General features: G+C 38.6%; 1 protein-coding gene across 6 annotated transcripts in view; it reads left to right on the top strand.

Moving 5' to 3' along the window:
* GIGYF2 (GRB10 interacting GYF protein 2) overlaps positions 1-20,846 on the top strand; it is a 140,993-nt gene that overhangs the window by 113,832 nt on the left and 6,315 nt on the right. For 5 of the 6 annotated variants that reach the window (XR_010918140.1, XR_010918141.1, XM_067538799.1 and 2 more), the window contains 10 exons: positions 307-407; positions 1,040-1,140; positions 1,763-1,924; positions 12,866-13,024; positions 15,096-15,332; positions 16,315-16,437; positions 18,441-18,656; positions 18,811-19,016; positions 19,353-19,507; positions 20,328-20,488. Coding sequence is in view for 3 of the 6 variants with exons in the window: in XM_067538799.1 (XP_067394900.1) it covers positions 307-407; positions 1,040-1,140; positions 1,763-1,924; positions 12,866-13,024; positions 15,096-15,332; positions 16,315-16,437; positions 18,441-18,656; positions 18,811-19,016; positions 19,353-19,507; positions 20,328-20,488 (1,621 nt within the window). In the remaining 3 variants the exon portion in view is untranslated. The remainder of the gene's footprint in view (positions 1-306; positions 408-1,039; positions 1,141-1,762; positions 1,925-12,865; positions 13,025-15,095; positions 15,333-16,314; positions 16,438-18,440; positions 18,657-18,810; positions 19,017-19,352; positions 19,508-20,327; positions 20,489-20,846) is intronic. The other variant, XR_010918142.1, reaches the window with a different exon arrangement.

Raw genomic sequence — 20,846 nt, forward strand, 5'->3', positions numbered from 1 at the left:
ACTGTGCTGGAATTCAATTAGCACAGGTAGGTCAATTCTAGAATTTTAGAAGCCACTGATCAGATAGCCTGTGAACTACTGCTTGCAGTATCATCCTGGGAGACTAACCCAGCACTTAACTGAGCAGTCTTCAGACAGGAGAGAACTTTCTGCGTAGCATCAGGTTTTTGTCTTAAATAAAGGCTTTTAGGGAGGGGAATGAAGAAAAATGCGATGACAAGTTACTGAACTAAAAATTCCCTTTCTGTGTTCAGAGCAGATGTGTTCTTGGAGGTGGCATGTTGAATCTTCCTGTTTGTATTACAGAATATCTGAACAGAACTTGATGCCATCTGTAACGAGGTCTGTGTCAGTGCCAGACACTGGCTCAATTTGGGAGCTTCAGTCAACAGCCTCACAATCCACAGGTAAGAAACTACTTCTAGGGTAGCAGAATATCTCCTGAGCGAAGTCCCAAGGTCCAGAACCTTTCTTTTAAACGATTGCATACCTTTTTGACACTTGCTGGAAGCGAAATAGATTGATTGTTTGGGTATTTCATTAGAAATGAAAAACAGATCTTCAACTCACCTCATACTCCAGGACAAATTCCATTTTGAATGGCTAAGGAGGACAAGATGATAAAGCTGTTTATCATCACCACAGATCTTCAGCCAAAGAGATGCAGTTTGTAACATTTTACGTTACATCACAAAGGGGCTTCTACCCTGGTAGAAGAAGGAGGGTTGGACAGCTGGGGCCTTGTCCAGGATTTGGTGGTAAAGCCAACCCTAGGCCACTCACCTTGATGCTCTTGTGCCTCCCAGGAAAGTGCTGCGGTGATCAGGCTTTGCTCCCTGGGATGTTAAAGAAGTATGGCCTTTTACCGAACATAATTACAAGTGCAGCACACCGTTATGTTTTCAGTATTTGTAATGTAGTAGTAACCAAAGTAAACATGACTTCCCTCTCTAGTTGGCTTCTGCTGGTATGCTTACTGTTGCTTGTAAATATTAATTAATATACTGTCCATATGCTCTTGCTTTACTTTACTTTCCAGTCTGGGAAGGAAGCAGTGTCTGGGATCTCCCTATTGATGCTGCAGCTCAGGGACCAGCTCTAGAACAACTTCAGCAGCTCGAGAAAGCCAAAGCCGCGAAGGTCAGAGACCGTCATGCATCCTGGAAAAATTCTAGTTACACTATAGAAGTATGCTATTGATGATCCAATTTTGAGTGTTGGGTCAAACCTAAACATTCAAATTAAACTCCCCCCTTTGCTGTCAGATGTGGGTAGGAGCATAACAGACTTTCCTGCTACTCTAATCCCAATGCTTCTTGCATGAATCAGTTTAGGGAATACTGAGTGCTAATTGTTGGGGCCAATCACAGCTATTCCAGTATCTTTTATGAGTCACAGTACAAAATGGTGTAGGATGTACTATTTGGGAATAACCTCACAGCAACTCTTTGTACCCTCTTAATTCAGGAATAGTTTTAAGGAGCTGGTACAGGAGAACTAATTGGAGGACAAAAAGTTGATAGACCCTCCCCTCTGCCGCCGCGCGCCGCCTCTCCTCTTCCCCCCCCCCCCCAAGAAATCACTGTAAAGAATGTTATAGGAATGTAGTCCATAGGGGGCAGTTCAGATCTACTGTGGTCCCAGGTAGAATCACCATCTTTTAAACTACTGTAGTCTCAGCAGGAATCACTGCAAAGAATGATTATAGGAGTGTTTCACCTACTCTAATCTTGTATCTAATTGTAGCTTTATATAATTGTAGCTAGAGCAGGAGAGGAGAGAAGTGGAAATAAGGGCGAAACGAGAAGAGGAAGAGAGAAAAAGACAGGAGGAACTTCGAAGACAACAAGAGGAGCTACTCAGGAGGCAGCAGGAGGAAGAGAGGAAACGACGAGAAGAGGAGGAGCTGGCGCGCCGAAAGCAGGTGAGTTTTTTCCACTTACTTTAAAACTAAATCTACGTAAGTATTACCACAGTTCTATAGGAAAACCCACCTCCAAAATATTGTGCAGTCTGATTTATTTCTTATAAATGTCTTCACACACGCTTTTTAGAAGTAGTTCTACCATGGTATATTGTTGAAATATATTTCATTTTCAATTCTCAATCTTAGTGTGAGAAACTTGCCAGAGATTTCAGAACTGGGTTTTTGTTGTGTCTGACAGTCCCAATTCAAATTGGGTTCTGCTTTTGTTCATGTGTTAGGTAGATTTATTCTATGTAGGATTATGCAGTAATTCTCCAAAATGGTTTATAATTAGAGCACCTGAATTTAGATTTTAATAGATTAAAGAACAATATATACTACTGTAATGAGGAATGTATATAACAGATTCCTCAGTACAGTATATACAAGGAGAAAGCCCCGATTAAACCCTAATTTTTGGACAGCTATATAAGATTCAAATTGCTAAAAATCAAACCCCAAAAATGAAAGAAATGAAGCTGAAAAAGAACAGCCCTATTTATAAATTTGTTACAGCTACACATCTTGTCATAATTGAACACCCATGCTGGGGATTAGAAATGTGCATAATTTACCACTGTTGTCATATTCACTTTTCTTCACAGAATAGTGACTCCCCAGCTAGTTTACAAATGACTTGTCATGGGGCAGTGAATTTATTATCACAAAATCAGAGTTCAGCTGTATTTCATTGATTTTATTACTGAATTAAATATGAAAATGAATAAAATGTCACATTTTTAATTTATCTGATGCCACCACAGAGTGCACAGGGCCTTGGTGATAAAGATTATTAGCCACTCACCTAGACATGAGAGGATGAAAAGTCCTTTGGAAAAATAACACTGGGGAGCATTGGATTCTATAGTACTGGGATTAGGAGACCTGGGTTCTCTTTGTTGATTTGATCTGTGTGATGTTGGGTAAGTCACTTAACCTCTCTGTGCCTTCTGTTTACTCCTGTATAAATAAGTACATTTCTCCTACTTCACCTGAAGTCTGCAGTGATTAGTCAATGTGTTTGTACAGTGCTTTAAAAATGCAAAACACTATTAGTATTATTACCTAAGCAAAAATCTTTTTTGAACTAGGAGCTGAGCAGATAACATTTTTTGAAAAGTGTCTTAATTTTTGCAGTTCATTAAAATAAAAGTGAAACTTTGGAAAGCCTAGAAATCCCAAACATAGTTTTTACATTCCAAAAAGGCATTGGAAAGTATGGAAATACAATGTGAAGGTCTCTCAAACAAGCTTTACTCTTCCCCTGAACCACTAGTCTTCCATCTTCTGCCCCTTCCCTCCCTTATGTCTACTTTGTCATATATGCTCTGTTTTAGTTTTTTCCTGATTTAGATTAAGTACATTTTCATTTTCCTTAGGGCTTTAAGTAGTCCATAGCCTATGGCTGCAGACATCAGATATTTGGAAAGTCCATTGTATTTGTGGAGTATAGTAAACTTAAACTACAGATCATTGTGTTTTTACATGTCTTCACTACTAAATGATCTTTCAACACCAAACTGAGTGTTTGTCTACACAGTGGGGTAATCCACTCTATGGGGGTGTGATTTCTAAATCTCCATAACATATTGCACAGTAATTAGTTCCTGTAAACCCTGTTGTTGTGCACTAGAGGTTCCCAAATGTGCTTTAATGTAGTACTTTTTCAAACAGCACTGTGTTAAAGTGCATCAACAGGGTCTACATGGACCAATTAATTGCACAGCATGTTAACGTGCTTTAGTGATCATAGAACATATTACCCAGCTGCATAGACAAGCCCTAACTTTTGCCTTGTAAGTTAAGATTAAGTATAGCATATTCTGTATCCAGAGATACATTCACTGTGTCTCATGATGCTTCTGTAATTAGCAGTCCTTTTGGGAAAAGTGGGGAAAGATTGTTTTTGCATGAGGAAGGGTAAAATAAGATTTTTTTTGTTTTGTTTTGTTTTGTTTTGGGAACAGTATAGCTTTTGTCCAAGCCCTTATTACGTGATGGCAAATTATTACTTAAACGTTTCAGTCATGTATGGGCCAGAACTGCTAACCAGACCTGTTTTAGAAATGTATTCAGAATGACTACCTGGATTTCATCTTACATCTTCTGCCCTTATCTAATAAAATTCACATTTGCAGCCAATACTTCAAGAATTCAAGCATTCTTAGCAACAGCCCACACGTTCTGAGATCTCAAGTCAGTGACCCCTTAATCACTTTCACGGTGCATCCTAGGGCAACTATTTGAGATATTTTATACTATAAAAGCAAGACTAGAGGTTGAAAAATTGATCAGTGAACCTTGATACCCTGTGGAAAGCCTCCTTTTTTTTAAATCAAGAAATCTCTTGGCATCTTCCATGGAGAGATTTTGTAAAGCATTTTCAGAAAAGCTCATTAATCCTTGCTGTATACCAACAATAGTGTGATCCTTGTGGCAAAGAGCAGGTACATGAAAATAAGAATTCTTGCCTTCAGATGTTCCACAGTCCTGCCTCAGATACCAGGCTTGAAGAATTTGCCATTTGACATGTCACATCAAATATGAAATTGTCACATCAGATATCAAATTTGCCACATGTGAAATTGCCATGTGACAAATTCAAGCTGCAAAGAATTGTGATCTGACACAAAAGGCCCAAATGTCCTCCCCAGAGACTGTTATATTCTGTCAGTTTGGATTGTAGACATCTGATAGAGTTCATTTAGCAGTTAATTTACCCTTTGATGGATATGTTCAAGATAGACCTCAAACTCTCAAGTCCTGGATTATAGTGAAGGCTTGACATATTTAAAAAGATCCCCACGTTATAAAAGAGAGAAAATCAATTTCAGCAAAGTTTAAAAAATTTAAAACCAAATTATGCATATAGTCTGTGTAAACTTATGCTCTTATTTCTGTTCCCTTTCCTCTCATTGAGTCCCATTTTAAATTAGATTGTAAACTCTTCGTGGTAAAGACCTTGTGTTTCTCTGTGTGAGCACAGGGAATAGTACAAAACTCCCTAATGCTTGCTTAGGTGCCTTTGAGCAATTCAATACTGCAATGCAAGTAGCAATTCATGTCATGCTTACTCTATTAAAAGTGCATTGTGAGCTATCCCTTACCTGTGAGTTTAAATGTCATACACAAATGGCAGTTTTTCTGGTGGCAGTGAATCCAGGTTGCTGAATCAATGAGCATCAGGCCATAACAACATACCCTATTCTAACTTCATCACAAGTATATGTGTTTTGAACTGGTGGTTAATCAGTCGGTCATCCTCCCAGCCAATACAGGAGGTTTAGTAGTGTTGCTAGTCTGTACAGGAAGGGTGACTAGGGATGATTAATCTCTTTAGCTCAAAGTTGGATGGTATTTGTTTATGGTTCTATATGAGGAATAGGATGAATTGTTGTTCATAGTAAGAGATTGGTATGTGGAAGGGTCAACTTTCTGGTCTTTTGGGGGATAAGGGGGAAGTGTTGGTGTAACTGCCCCATAAAGATGTGAGATGCACTGGAAGATTCTCTGTAGGTAAGTCTCTCTGGACCAAATAATTGATAGGTGTGTAAGATGAGGGCTTTTGGCCCATAATAGAATTTTATGTCCACAAGGATGAGTGGTTGTAAAAGGATTTCTGGTTTAAAGGTTGGATCAATGTTTAAAGGTTGGAACAGTGTGAAACCTTGATTTAAAAATTTTCTCCCTTTCAAATGCTTGGATTTTGTTATTTATGACATTAAGATGAAACTATATTATTGTGAACTATAATTCCATTTTTATGAAGGTTTTTTTAATATAACCATTGTTAATGCATGTGATCTTTATGTAGATGGAACCACTTCAATTTGTAGTGGTGAGTAATTGGTAGCGTAGTTGGGGGTTGAATTCCTGTGGTTTGAAAATGCCAGGATTGACTGTAATATTCAGGCAGTAGAGTAGTGTTTCATACTCTGTTTTTTGTAACAAATAACTCTTCAATTGTGCATTCTGTGTAATTCAGTATATCACATGCATTCTAGCTCTAAAGATAGAGCTCCAAAACCAGGTTGTTTCTGAGATATACAATGGGAGGAATGGTAAACATTTGGAAATGAAATGCCAGTTACTTTCTTTCATTATCTCTGAAATGGCTGGTCATATCCACTTTTGGCTTTGCACAGAAAACATCACTTCTGGCAGGAGTTTACCAACATGAAATTTCATAGAAAATTATCTTTTTTTAATTTGAAGGCAGAAGAAAAGAGGTGTCGAAATTGGTCTTATAATGGGAAGTGTCTTATGTTGACTGTGGAGCTGTTGCCATGACTCCATAATTCTGAGACATAAAATATTTTTAATCTTTTCAGTGGAAAGAAAAATGTTACATGTATATTTAAAAAAAAAAAAAAAAAAAGCAAGGGAATAACCATTCTAATCTTGAAATTTGACTTCCATAATGGAGAAAATTCTAGTCGTTAATGACAGACAAATCAAAGATAATTAGCACAAATTAGCACAGAGGACATAATGCTTAACAAATAAATTAACTTCTTTTGAGGCGGTGACAGTGAGAGCTGAAAGGGGTGAAGCTATAGACTTATTCTACATGGACTTCAGGAAGGCTTTTGATACAGTACTGCATAAAAGACTAGTATATAAGGTTAGTAAATATATTATTGATGGTAAATTCTAAATTCAGTTTATTATAAATTGATTTTATAAGAGATTAAAGAATAGTAGTAAATAGTTGCAGGTTATATAAGAGGGAATTCCATGATGATCTATGTTGAATCCAGTCTTGTTTTTTCACTATATTGTACAACAGTGACTTGGATCATGTAATCATTAGCTGGATTATAGCTTCTCTGAACTATATCTAAAATTGTCCCCATTTAACACCCAGCTCCAAGGGGTGAGGTCCCAGGGGAGTGGGAGATATGTAGACCTTGCCAATATCATCTTCAAGCTTTTTTCCAGCATTGCAAATTTCAAGTACTTTTTAGTGAATATTTTACAAAAACTAATCACTTTTCTGCTGCAGCAGGTTCTGGATTAACCTAAAACTGAAAACCCTACATAAGTATCTTCTCTGGTGTTCTTAATCTGATTTTAAAATCTGAAAGAATTGCACGGCAATATATGTACACTTGCAGAATACATGAAATTAGGCTGGGACAGTTAGTTCCAAAAAAGATAGTGACAGGATCTATATGGAATGGAAAATGACTACTGGTGCTTCCTCATTATAGAAACAGCGCAAATTAGAAGGAATAATCATGGCACTTCGCATAGGAGTTATTAAGAACAAAGCCTGGAATATTATGAAAGTTTCTGTGCACCAAATTACTAGAAAAACATTTAAAAATCAAAAGGTGTAGAAGAAGTCAAAATAAACCATCTCTGGATTTAGAGTTTTGAAGTGAAGTAAGAAAAATGTGGTTTGTTTTCCTTACAAAAAGAAGTTAACCTTTTAAAGCTAAGAGTCTAATGTGGCTAGTCCTGCAGGTACAGAGTTTGATTGAAATGAAATTTTCACACTTCTCAGGTCCTCGTCACATCCATATATAGTTAAAATGGCCAAAGGCCACATGAACTACAAACCAGTTAAACAAAATAAGTTGTCTTTTATTTCTGGGTTCTCTGCATCATATTTCCAATGTGGAGGTGGTCTATCAGAAAGCAGTTTGCTCGGTCACTGTTACTTGAACTGTCTGCATTGTTACTAAACTGCCTGCTACACTAACCTGTGTTTTTATTGATGATGTAGAAAAATAAATATTTCCTCTCATCAAGCTGCTTCAATTTATTTGAAATTCTGTGCCTTAAAATATTTTATACATAACTTAGAAGGAAGTTGTTAGAAAGAATAGAGAATTTAGGGGGAAGATTTCTTTTTATTTATTTTATTTTTAGCTGCTCAGAGGTTTCTTTGGCAAGTAATTTTTTAAGAGCAAACGTTACATTTTTTTGCGGGGGGAAATGCTTTTTAGATAAGTTGGATATTACAAGAAAATAGAGAGAATTCAAACTTTTTTCCAGGGTCATTGTTAAAACACTTGTGAAAGAAGTTTTAAAATAGTTTTCCTGTACTTTATACTGTTGGTCTTTGTTGAAAAAAAAATACACACAAAACAACTCCTGAAAAGAAAAAGGGAGAGAAATGTGTTTAAAAATGTATTTGAGAGTAATTCTGTAAAAAATATTAGAGAAGAGAGAAGATGATACAAAGATGGAAATTGTCGATAGGAAAACATACATGAGGTGAACAGGAAATGTTGGTACAGATGAAAAACACTATTTAAAGATCTGTAGCTGTAGCTATGTAAAAAGGTATATTTTTATATACTGTGTATACCAGTACATACCAATACTGTTTCTGATCATTTCATTCAAATACATTAAATGTGAGGAAGGATCAAAAGAAATCTCACTTGTTTCCTGTTTCTAAAGACAGCAAGGTTTAGAAAAATATGAAGAAAACTGAGACTAGATGTCACTCTTTTGCCTTTAATTTTCAGATGTATAGTCCTGTCAATTCTTGAGGGCATAGAGAATATAACTACTGCTGTTAGAGCCTGTATTGAGCATGAGAGTCAAATAGCAGCTGTAGATGGTATTGGAGCCATTGTAAAAAGAAGCTGGACTCTAAAACAAAATCCTAAAGGCTAGAATATATGTCAAGGATGCTTTCTGACTTCCATAGTAAGTATTTGAAAGCCCGAATACTACTGAGCATGGCAGGGAAATCTTCCTAGTTGTTTGCTGTGAATGGAATAGATATGATTTGCTTGTAAACTTTTTCTTGGTAAGAGAGCTCACCAACCAGACAAGGTAAATGTGGACTGTCATTGTTTATGGTGAAATTTAGAGCTCCCATAGGTTAGCTGTCAGTGATTCTTTGCCCACAAGTTGCCACCTGACTTGCCTAGTGTGTGTTGAGGGGAATAATTTAAGATTTTTGTCCCCTTTTCTCTTGTCCTTTCCATTTTACCTTTTCTGCATTGTATTAAACGTCCCTTTACAGTTGGGATCCTATTTTTGATAATCATAAACTTTTTGTAAGAATAAAAAAATCAGTTTGCTTATTTCAGAGAGAAATACAATAATGCACTGAGATGATGATCAAATTGAAAAATTGTATCCTTTACAGAGTAATAGTACATAGAGAAATACATACAAAAGATTTTATGGACAATGCTAACTGAATCTGTCTTCCTGTATTTAGTCCTTATCATGATCGTTCTTCTAGAAATACCTGTTGTAGATAACAAAATAAATAAACTTGGAACGGAAGAAACCTGTACTCAAAGGCCAGAAACTAAGCCAAAGGTCAAACTTTGTAGACTTGGAGTACAGGAAGTTGAAGAAGAATTAACCATCCTTAAAATTGTTACCAGTATAAACATTTATTTGCTATATTTGCAATAATTACCCATTTTAAATACAGGGAGGGGAGTACTGTGAATTCCAGTCACAGTCAGTGGTAAATGCAGGTTTTAAAGGGCACCAGCACCATATCATCCCTTTTTCCAGAGCACATGAGAGCCATTCCATGACCTTTAACACCTTTAGATGAACAATTGGTATACTTTTAAACCCAGAAATTAATTACTTGACACAAGAGTACGGGCAGTTTGTGAAACATGGCACACCAGATAATACTTTCCTGAAATGTTTGTGGATATGCGGACTATGAATGTGAGGTAAGTGAAGCAGAAGGATTACATTTCAGAACAACCATGGTATGTTTGCCTGTCTTTTGGAATACAAAATAAGCAATCTGAAAGAATCTGCTGTATGGTAAATTTGAACTCTTTAAGTCAAGCTCCCTGTATTTCTTTTCCTGTTACAATATACGAATGGTGGACCAGTAAATCAGCACTTAAGTGCTGACAGGAAGTATATAAAAGGGCCTTGGACAGTTACACAAGGATACCTTTTAAAGATGTGCATATCAAACCATATTTATCTCCGAAAGAAAAACTTTTATGCTTCATATTCTTCCAGTCCAAAGCCATCACATTCCAGGAGTCATGTGAACCTTTGCCACAAAATTAATTGATCGGAATATATATTGCAGTATACTAGCTCCATAAATTACCCAGGTCCAAAAGGCTCTTGCCTCATATTCTCTAAAACTGGAGAAAGGCCCATAGTCAAAATGGCACCTTTGACAGACATTGTCTGTTTGTGTTGTATGGCTTTGCATTTATCCCCTGTTCATAAGTCTGTTTGTGTGACACTGCATATGAAGACCCTGTGAAGGCTGGGAAAGAAACAGCAAGGAAAAAAATCAGAAAAGTTGGGAGATTGCATTATCGTCACTTGACTATGACCCTCTTTCACTCATCCAATTTAAGATTCTCTTTGAACAGTGGAGTCTAGTTGGTCACACCTAGGAGTTCAAACACCTGGCTCACAACTTTTCATGATCTTGATTATTGCTTTCATTTGTTTATAAATCAAACCTACTCATCATTAGCACTCTTAAAAATAGATCAGTTCCTTCTTTGTGCCCTCCCCTTAATTTTTCTCTGCCTATGATACAATAATGTCTCTGGTTTCATACTTGGAGAAAGGAAGGAGTGTCTCCACAGTATTACTCTTGCTATGTTTGCGCTCTTATTTCTACAAGGGAAAGTGGGGCAAGGGTGTCAATGATCTGCTGGCTTACAAGAGGAACCCAGTGGCTCCTGTGCCTTTGGTTTACTTTCAGGTAGTGAACGTTGAACACCAGTCGACTGGAGATTGTGCCTGCCCCTAAGTCTGGGTAGGGAGATATTCTGTGATTAAAACTTTGCTTGAATTCCCTGAACAAAAAAAATGCATATTGTGAACCCTTCCCCATAGATCTAAGAGTAGCATCAGGAAGGGCAGAAGATCTTTTGAGTCCCTTCTCTCCATCACTGGGGCCAGCGAAAGTGCTTGTAATTGGTGAAGATTAGGGGAAGGTAGGTTTTTTGTCAGCTAGATGAAAAAGCAGCTGCTTCATCCTTCTCCTTTCATGGGTGAATGTCATTCAGCTGTAGGCATGTGTTCCAGAACTGGCCTACATATGCCTGGGGCCACCTCTAATATAGCATAATAGCATTTAAATAAGCAAAAAGAGAAAATGGTCAGAGGGTCACAATTTTTCTCTCACTAGTTGGAACCCAAAGCCATTTTCCTAGAATAACCCCCATTATGTTAGCTAGGATAACAGAAGCATATAAACACATTTCAGGACATTTACCTGCTGGGGAGTACAAAAAACTTCCCCTTTTGGCAGGTCATTCCATAATTGTCCATTATGCAATTTTCTGCAGGCATCTGTGGTTACCATTGTCCCAGACAGTAAATTGGTCCATTGGCTTGATCTGGTATGGGAATTCCTATGTTTATATTTCATTTATGCAGTACATGTGATGTGGTATAGGATTGTTGATAAGGATCATGGTTTTAGCATTCACTTGGTTTCTTAATTCAACAGAGCTGAAAACTAGTGTGACCTTCAGTGCATGCTGCAAGATTTGTGCATCTCTTTGATGTGTTGTTATGATGTGCTGCTCTATCTAGAGAATTGATTAAAAACACTGACATTAACCTGTTAAGAACAAGAAATTGTGTGTAATAATGACTGTTTAAAAAAATACTTTAAAATTCTGCTCACCCAACATGTGAGTAGAAATTTTGAGCAGGGCAAGTGGGCTGATTCAGGAAGGGGAAGGGAAAAGTAAAACTTCTCAAGCACCATATGGGGAAATAGAACTTGATTGAGCATGGAGTAGAGTTGATTGGTGTTGGGGGAGTGAAAATGTGATTACCTAAATTGTGTGGCTTTGGAGTGGGAGTTGTGGCCTAGAGGTCTGGCAGTGCAGGTACTTTTCACTCAAGCTTCTAAGTTATATCTTCAGTGAGCAGATGTTCAGGAATGTTTCAAGCCCTGTTTTAAACGGTAGTACTCATATCTTGAAATTCCAAATGGTTCTAAAGATTAAATAATGGTCCTGACTTTAAAAAGAGAGGAACAGTTGGAGAGAGAGAGAGAATCTTAGTCATACTCTCTTCAAACATGGATGCTTGCTGTCATCAGATGTTCGGAAACGAATATATGATAAATATTTAGCACCCCATTTTGGGGGAAATCTCAAGTTGTATTCCTCCCTCCTACAAAGGGGATAAGAAATTACCACTAAACAAAGGAGAACAGCCACCACAGTTGAGAAGTCCAATCTTGTCTTTTGTAATTGGGAGTCAAGAGAGAAATTGCTGCTGCTGCTACTGCCTCAAAAAGAAAACTTCCTTTCTTTCTTGTACTTTCACAGGCAATGTTGCCGCTTAGTGCGCCAGGGTTCTGCAACCAGATATACCTGTATCTTGCAAGCTATGTAGTTTCAGATTTATAGTGCACCATGAATTATAAATAATTTAGAAGCTCCAGAATGTAGGGGAGAAGCAGTAGATAATGATGAGATCCTCCAAAGAGATTTCTACATGCTACTGCCACTTGAAGGAGAGAGATTTCTGAGCTACTTTGCCTTTCCTTAAGACCTGTATATAAGGAAGGAGATGCAGGTCTTCTGCACTGGAAAGAGAAGTCTTGGTGGTTCTCTGCTCTTTTCTGTCTTCCCCTATATGGGAGCAAAATATTGTCAGATACTGATTTTAGATACTCTGCCATTTCCAGCCTAGAAAATACCAAAGTTCTTATCAAAACTCACTTACCGTGGGGATGCATGGTCCCACCACAAAATTTGTTAGCTCATGGCTTGGTATTGTTGGGATTCTAGGATTTTATAATAGCTTAATGTATTAACACTAACAAAAAAAAGTTGGTGTCCTGGGTTTCCCTGAGACGACAACTGTGGCCAGACCACATTGTGTTGTGAGTCCTTGTGCAATTCAAAGTGAATTGGTATACATCACTTAACACTTTCCTTTTGTTTCCATCTTCAGGAAGAAGCCTTGAGGCGGCAGAGAGAGCAGGAAATTGCACTAAGACGACAGCGGGAGGAAGAGGAACGACAACAACAGGAGGAAGCACTTAGAAGATTGGAGGAAAGGAGAAGAGAAGAAGAGGAAAGACGTCAGCGAGAAGAGATGCTTCGTAAACAGGTGAAAATGAGTGCAAGGGATTTACCATGTTCAAACATGGGAGATGTCAGAACTGAGTAAACAGATTTCATAGTAATGCCAGCTGAGGAGAGGATGATCCTTTCTGATCAGGATGAGGATCAGGCAGTTGCCTGTGGGCAGAATTAAACCAAATGAACATAGATTAAATTTTCCTTTCAACTAGGTTACAAAATAACGAAACGTGGTCTCATGGGAAGCTATCTAAATTTTATTGTTGAGAAGGTGGAGTAGGTAATAGTTCACAACTACCACCAGAGCGCCTCCTTGTACAATGCCATTTTGTAGGAGGCTGGAAAGTAGGGGTGTCTCCATTGCCCCCCTGCTGGCCATCTGTCTTTTGTCTTTGCATGCCACTCAGTTCTGGCTGAGAAGTAGCTAGTTCAAACCCCTTCCAGGGTATCAAAGTGTCCATTTGTAGTTCAGAGTCCCAAATAATCAACTTATTTTCTGAGCTTAGTGCTCAACCCTTTCTACTGCCTTCGGTATCAAGCAGTATCCAGCCTTCCTGAGGCCTCTATCTTCCAGTAGGCTTCGGCACTTTGGCCCTTCACAGGAGCCTGCCTGCTCTCAGTGGCTTTTCCTCCAGCAGTCTTCCCCACCCACTGCCTCCTTTTCCCAGGGATTCCAGAAGTTTACCTCAGGGGTCTCCCTGCTCCTTACAGGTTCTATCTCGGCCCACCCCAAAAGAGCCTAACCTGCTCCTTGTGGGCCTCTTCCAGAGAGGGAACACTCTTTGCTCCACTCTCTCCTGGGTCTCCTCTCCTCACTGAGTTCACAGCTCTTTTTAAACAAACAGTTCTCTCTCTCATCCTCTGAATCTGGATCGGTCATTAAGTCACTGTCACACTCAGCTGGGTGGGGATAGCTTAAGGGGCCAGCCAGCCTGTGACAGAGCTATGTTTGTTGAATGTTTTGTTTTCCATTACACATTTGACTGTGGCTCCATAATATGTTGTGGCCTAAGCTTTTTAGTCTGTGTTCCTTAATTTAAAAAGAGGAGCAAAATACATACAGTACTGTACCATAATAGTCTAAAATAGTTACTCTGTAAGATGTAGTGTTTTGGATATTACTACAGAATACTATATCATCTTTGACTCTTCTCCCGCATTGCCTGTGTTTTCCAATCTGCTTGACTCCTCTTTGCCAAGACTGCACTCTTCCTTGAAAACCTCATCCATGCTTCATATCTTCTTGCCTTGGCTACTGTAACTTCCTTTTTTGATGGCCTCCGAAGTCCTAGTTTATAGATTCCATTATGTGCCAACTCCTTCTGCCAGCCATCTCGCACTTTCTTTTGAAAAGTGTCTACATCACACCAGCGCTCAAACAACTTCATTGTTCCCACACATTATCTTCAGAAGCCACTTTAAAATTGCCCACTGTTAAAATTCAGAACTTCCTGTCATAGTATGTTACTCTATTCCCCTCCCTACTCTAGCAATTCATCTAGTAATACTTCCTTCTTTATCCCAACACATAATCTTGTACTTGTTGGCACAAGAGCTTTCATCTTTGCTATTCTAGCAGACTGAGATAGCCAAATCTTATATTCTGAGTATTAATTTCCCATCTCCCAATTTCTAATCTGATCTGAAAACCTCTTCTCCTTTCCTTATTCTACTTTTCCTCATTTGATGGGTTGAAAGTTGACAGTAACACTTGACTGAGAGAACTTGTAGAAAGCAGTGGAGGTGCACAGTATTAATGTAAATAAAAATTCCAGGGAAAAGATGGGGCAGTATTTGGTTTTCCCTCTGTCAGTGTCTGACCTATAGTTAGCCTTCACCGTAGGGACTACTTCCCCTTTTAATCCAGTTCTTTGGTGGAGTATTGTGAAACATATTTTGAAAGACAATAGACCAAATTATTTTCTCAGCCTGAAAAGGGTAAAGTTTAATAAATGTGTTTTTTACAGACCACATTTGTACTATTAAATAAAAAGCTTCCATCTGTTCTGTCAGGCCTTCTAAACATCACATGTTTCATGAAATAATTTAGATCTTTTAAGTCCTCTTAGAGACTTTACTCTTCTTTGTATCCTGGGAAGGAAGAGGAGGCTGCCAAATGGGCACGTGAAGAGGAGGAGGCCCAGCGTCGACTAGAGGAAAACCGACTGCACATGGAAGAAGAGGCAGCCAGGCTACGGCTTGAGGAGGAAGAGCGAAAGCGCAAGGAGCTGGAACTCCAGCGCCAGAAGGAATTATTACGACAGAGGCAGCAGCAACAGGAGGCTCTGCGTCGGTTGCAACAGCAGCAGCAGCAGCAGCAACTTGCACAGATGAAGGTAACACTCTTCTACAATTTAACTTCCTTTACCCAGCACATATTAGGTGAGGGGAAAACAGCATCATAGTGCAGGACCAATGGAGCTAGCTTGGAAAGCATCTAGTTAATCAGATTGAATCAAGAGAAAGGGAACTGAGTAGTGGAACCATATGGTGAGGAAGGAGACGGCAAAGCAAAGAGTTATTGGGGAGAGAGATACTCAGTGTCTGGGGAAGGATGAGAGAAACAAGGGGAGCATAAATTAAAACAAATGGAAAAGGAGAGAGCTAAGCCAGCCAAGAAAAGCTGCCAGAAGAGGACTTTGCAAAGTAAGATAATTCTTGATTCCACTTTGAGGAGAGTTATGGCTTGTTTTTTAAGGAGCTTAGTTGTTGATAGAGATCTGAAAGGGTGTGGCTTAGTTTGTCCAGTGGAAAGGTGGCATCTGTTGGTCTATGTAAGAGTCATCTCTACATCAAAGGCCCCAACTCACTTTGCAGCTAGCACTTGCAAGAGACTTTTTAAAATTCCACCTTTTTGTAGTTATTAATTTGAAAAACATTTGTAGTGGCTTTCAGTTGTTTTAGTAGCCTCTAGTGTGAGGTAACTGAACCTTAAATATGCTTCACATAAATACCATGTTATCTTTGAGAAAAATTTGACCAAAATGGATTATGGCCTTGTAATAATCTGTTTGTTCAGCAAATGCACACACAGTTTGGTCCCCAAAGTAATTGCTATTTTTGGACTAACAGTTTGTATCTTATTATGTAGTTGGCCTGCTGAGTATAATTAACTTGATGCTGTCTTGCAGCAGAGGGCACTTGTAACAAAAATATAACTGAACTGAAAAACTAATACCTTTAAACCAGACCTTTGAGTATATTATAGTATCTCTTCTCTTCAGTGGGATCAAAAGATTTGTCTGTATGTTTACCATTTCAGTAGTGTTCACTTCAGAGAATTTATAATTATAATTAATTACTACTTTTTTTCCCCAGCTCCCTTCTTCTTCAACATGGGGTCAGCAATCCAGTTCAGCAGCATGTCAGTCCCAGACCACATTATCATTGGCAGAAATCCAAAAGCTTGAAGAAGAGAGAGAGCGGCAGCTTCGAGAGGAGGTAAATTCCGTTGAAGTAGGTTTGAGATCTGCAAGCCATATGTTGTAGTAAAATTGGCTGTGATTATACTTTGCTGTTTTTCAAATGATTAAATATAAAAGACCAAAACAGGAATAAGCAGACTTTTAAATAGGACTGAGTCATCTGGGCAACTTTATCTTTCAGGCAAAGAACCAGTAAGTACTCATTTGAAACTACTGAACTAATTTAATTTGTAGCTTAAACTGTATTTGAATACAAATTTCTAGAAAGGAGATGACTCCTCTTTGAAGTGTAATCCCAGCAATGTATTATGTGTATGTTTTCAGGGACAGTCAGAACTTGAATAACAGGTGCATTGGTAAATTCTTATTGACATTCAGGACTGGAACAGCAGGGATTACAGCAGGTCAGGATGGGATTTGCAAAACTATAGTCTATAGTGTCTGGGAAATTAAATTGTAAAAGAATGCAGCAGATCTTTGTAATATAGAAAAATATGGGGATCGAGATGATGCACACTTTATAAAAGTGCTTTTGGGGTGCTTTTTAAGGGCTGTTGACCCTTACATTATTCTTGTTATAGGCCACAAGCGATTTTGGTCGTTCTTGGGTTTTGGCTGTTTTTCTTTCCTTTTGCACATGGAAGCAGAAAATTAAATTGGTGGAATAACTCTCCTGACTGATGGCTTAGCCCCACCACTGTGGCTTGATTGACAAGCCTTTGATCTTCTTTGGCTTATAATGATTTCACTTGCTATGGCTAAAGATAATGGAGTCTAGGCAGTATATCAGCAATGTTATCTACATTAAACCTCAGGGCTGATTTCTCTAAATGCCAGTTGAGGAAAATGTTTGCTTAGCTGTACCATAGAAGTGCATTCACAGAGCTAGGAGCAAATCTTTCTGAACAGACTGCAAATGTGCATGTGACAGTACCAAAATGGTGAATATTTGTAGAGCTGTTGTGGATCTTGGTTTGACTGCATAAACCCCTGTACTGACAACAAGTATTCTTAGGATACGTCTGTACAGAAAAAAGTAAACAGTGAAGTAGCTTCCTCTTTAGCAAGTAATTGTGGCTAAGCCTAACAAGTTAACCATTGTGGTTATTCATCCTGTATGAAACTGACATGCTTTAAAGGCGTAGGCCTAAATTATGCCAAGGATTCTGGCTTGTGTGGATGTATATAACATTATTTTTGTTAAGAAGTGCCATGTTTTCTATATCCTCACTACAGTAGTATTATTAGTTTACAGATTCAGTGTTTTTACTGTTTTATAATATTTAACATTTTTCTGAACTTGACATTTGTAGATATATCTTTGGAGCATTTAAACAAAGTTCTATTAGTTCTTAACTCTGGAAAATAAAATTATTTATTTTCAGTTGTTGTACTCAACCCCATTGACCCACCTGTTTTTGTAGCACTAAGATTTTTATGGTCTTTATCTTTTTGTTCAAAAAGGGAGATTGATATTTGCCTTAAACCATGTTTAATCAGGGAGTTAGGAGTACACTGATCATTGAAGTGGCTTAATGGCTCAGAAATTTGAGGAAGCAAAGTTCTGTTTAAACTTAAAGCAACAGATAAAGTGCTACAATCCTAAAATTGTAATTACTTTTTTAAAAAGCAAGAAAAATGGAAATATTTCTTAATTTTCTGTCATAGTTTAATTTTCAAACTGTTTGCTTCCTGGTTATGTGCAACGGCAGCATAGGAAGTGGGTTGTTAGTGTAGTCTCCAGAGTTAGAGTAGCAAGAAATTGAGTGACTGACTGCCTGCCTGTGTCATAATGTTGAGACTAATTTAGTCACTGTCACGGGCTAATGACATTTTTCCATTCAGTACTCCCAATTAAAAGTACTTTCTTATAGAAACTAATAGAGAAGTGTAAAGGCATAAAAACAGTGCTTCCTGTATCCACAAAAAAATCAATAAGAATCCCAAAACCAGAATCCCAAATTGTAATTATCTTCTGAGAGTAAGGACAGGCATGTTGTTTCTTTTTGTATGTGACAGCAAAGACGTCAGCAGCGTGAACTAATGAAAGCCCTCCAGCAGCAGCAGCAACAGCAGCAGCAGCAGCAGCAACAAAAAATGTCAGGTTGGGGTAATGTCACCAAACCCACAGGTGCTACCAAATCTCTCTTGGAAATACAGCAGGAAGAGGCGAGGCAGATGCAGAAGCAACAGCAGCAGCAGCACCAGCAGCCGAACAGAGTCCGCAATACTACGGTGCATATCTTATTTACCTACCCAGTACATGGATAATTGTCACATGCATTGTTCCCCTCACATCCCATTCTATTTCGGTTTTGTGAGTCATTGCTGCTGTTCCTCCAGATCTGATGGTAATAATCAGGGTCTCATTTTTGTTATGTTTCAACAGCATTCTAACCTGCACAGCAGCATTGGGAATTCAGTGTGGGGCTCTCTAAACACTAATCCCACCAGCCAGTGGGCATCTGATCTGGTCAGCAGCATCTGGAGCAATGCTGACACCAAAAACTCAAACATGGGGTTCTGGGATGATGCAGTGAAGGAAGTGGGGCCTCGAAACTCAACCAATAAAAACAAGAGCAATGCCAGCCTCAGGTAGGAATCAGGGGATGAGTTTGTTTTTGGCAAAGGATTGCCAGTCTTGCACTGATCTTTTCACCAACTATAGCTTCATCACCTCTGGTTCTTGAGAATTCCGTATAGCTGTCTTAAAATGGTGTTTAGCAACAAACAGTTTATGGGCTGTCCTCAGAGCCCCAATTTCTTTGATTTTTCACATCCACTAGGAAAATAAGTTCTCTCTTAAACATTACTGGCCCTCTGTACAACCCTGATCTTTTTAGGCTATATACTATAATCTTGGTAATATACTCTAAGTAAACGGATGGCTATTTCAGGCATCATATGTGATATTACAGTTTCTTGTCTCAGTAAATCTATAGGAATTACGAGCAGACAGAACAAGAAGCTGGAAGAAGAGGAGAAGCTATTGAAGTTGTTCCAAGGAGTTAATAAAGCCCAGGATGGATTCACTCAGTGGTGTGAACAGATGCTTCATGCACTCAACACAGCCAACAACTTGGATGGTAAGAAATGGGAAAGAACGTGAATGTTATACTTGTAACATTACATGAAGAGCATCACATTTGTACATTTGCACACACGGAATTCTGCAGGTAATGACTGCATTTTAACTAAGGTGCTGTTAGATTCATTCAGTAGGAGGGCATAATTGGCTGGGAAATGGCATTGCTATAAACTGCACTGCATTGTCTTCCTTCTTTGGGTAAAATATTGCAAGTAGAGTGGAATTGGAACTCATTTCACACTCTCCCACCCTCACAGATGATTCCTTTTGGATGGAGGTGACAGGTCACATACGGATGAGAATCTAGCCTATTTCTAAATACATGCAATATAATTAACTCTGTCACTGTCTCTCTAAAGCATTTTTGTGATACAGTCTGGATGAGCTATGCTCTGCATCAGTGCTTCAGTCAGTAAAGTTGTCTTGATTGTGACATCAGAGCAGAGGATGGTTGATAGTCCATTTGAGCCTGGGGGTCACTGAGCTACTGATATTAACTCTGCTGCAGAATGAGTAGTTAGGAACTGCCAATCATGAGGCAATGGTTCATTTGCCTTTATGATTGTAGACCTAATTTTCTTGCACATCACAGTAGGTTGGGGAGGCTGTCTCCTTTTCTGTAGGTAAAATAAGAGTAGAATGTCTGCAACAATACGTTAAATAGGGAATTTAACAGGAGAGGCTGTTTACAATGGCTGCTAGGTTGACAAAGTAGGAATTGAAAAAAGAATACAAAGTTTGTTTGCTTTTTGCATGCACACATTCCTGCATCAACACATGTCTCTCTCATGGTCCATCTTCTTCCCCTCGTATTGCAGTTCCCACGTTTGTTTCTTTCCTGAAGGAGGTGGAGTCTCCCTATGAGGTCCATGATTACATCAGAGCCTACCTTGGAGATACCCCTGAGGCCAAGGAATTTGCCAAGCAGTTTCTAGAGCGCCGTGCCAAACAAAAAGCCAGTCAGCAGCGGCAGCAGCAGGTACATGTTTGCTTGACCTTTGCTTTGGAGGAGGATCTTGAAGTACGTTGATAGTATTTCTAGAGAGGGTAGCAAAGGCTTAATTAAAATCTGCATCTCTGTATATAGCTCCTGGTGGTGAAGAGGGTAGATTATCTAGAATGGGGGGAGGAAACATATTTCAGGTATTACTATGGAATTCTACAGAATCTACCTATCCCTTGTTAGATGTGTAACTGTCTGAGATCTTGTGTAAATAAGCTTATAGGGAGATAATTTTATGGTGCAGGATTAGTTTTATGAAAAAGGTAAATATATTGGATAGATTAATGGATATTCTACTGTACATGTCCTGTGGAAAGTGACTAGGCATCATCTG

The sequence above is a fragment of the Emydura macquarii genome, unplaced genomic scaffold (assembly GCF_026122565.2).
Source record: "Emydura macquarii macquarii isolate MOO-44397 ecotype Brisbane River unplaced genomic scaffold, CSIRO-AGI_Emac_v2 contig_499, whole genome shotgun sequence".
NCBI lineage: Eukaryota > Metazoa > Chordata > Testudines > Chelidae > Emydura > Emydura macquarii.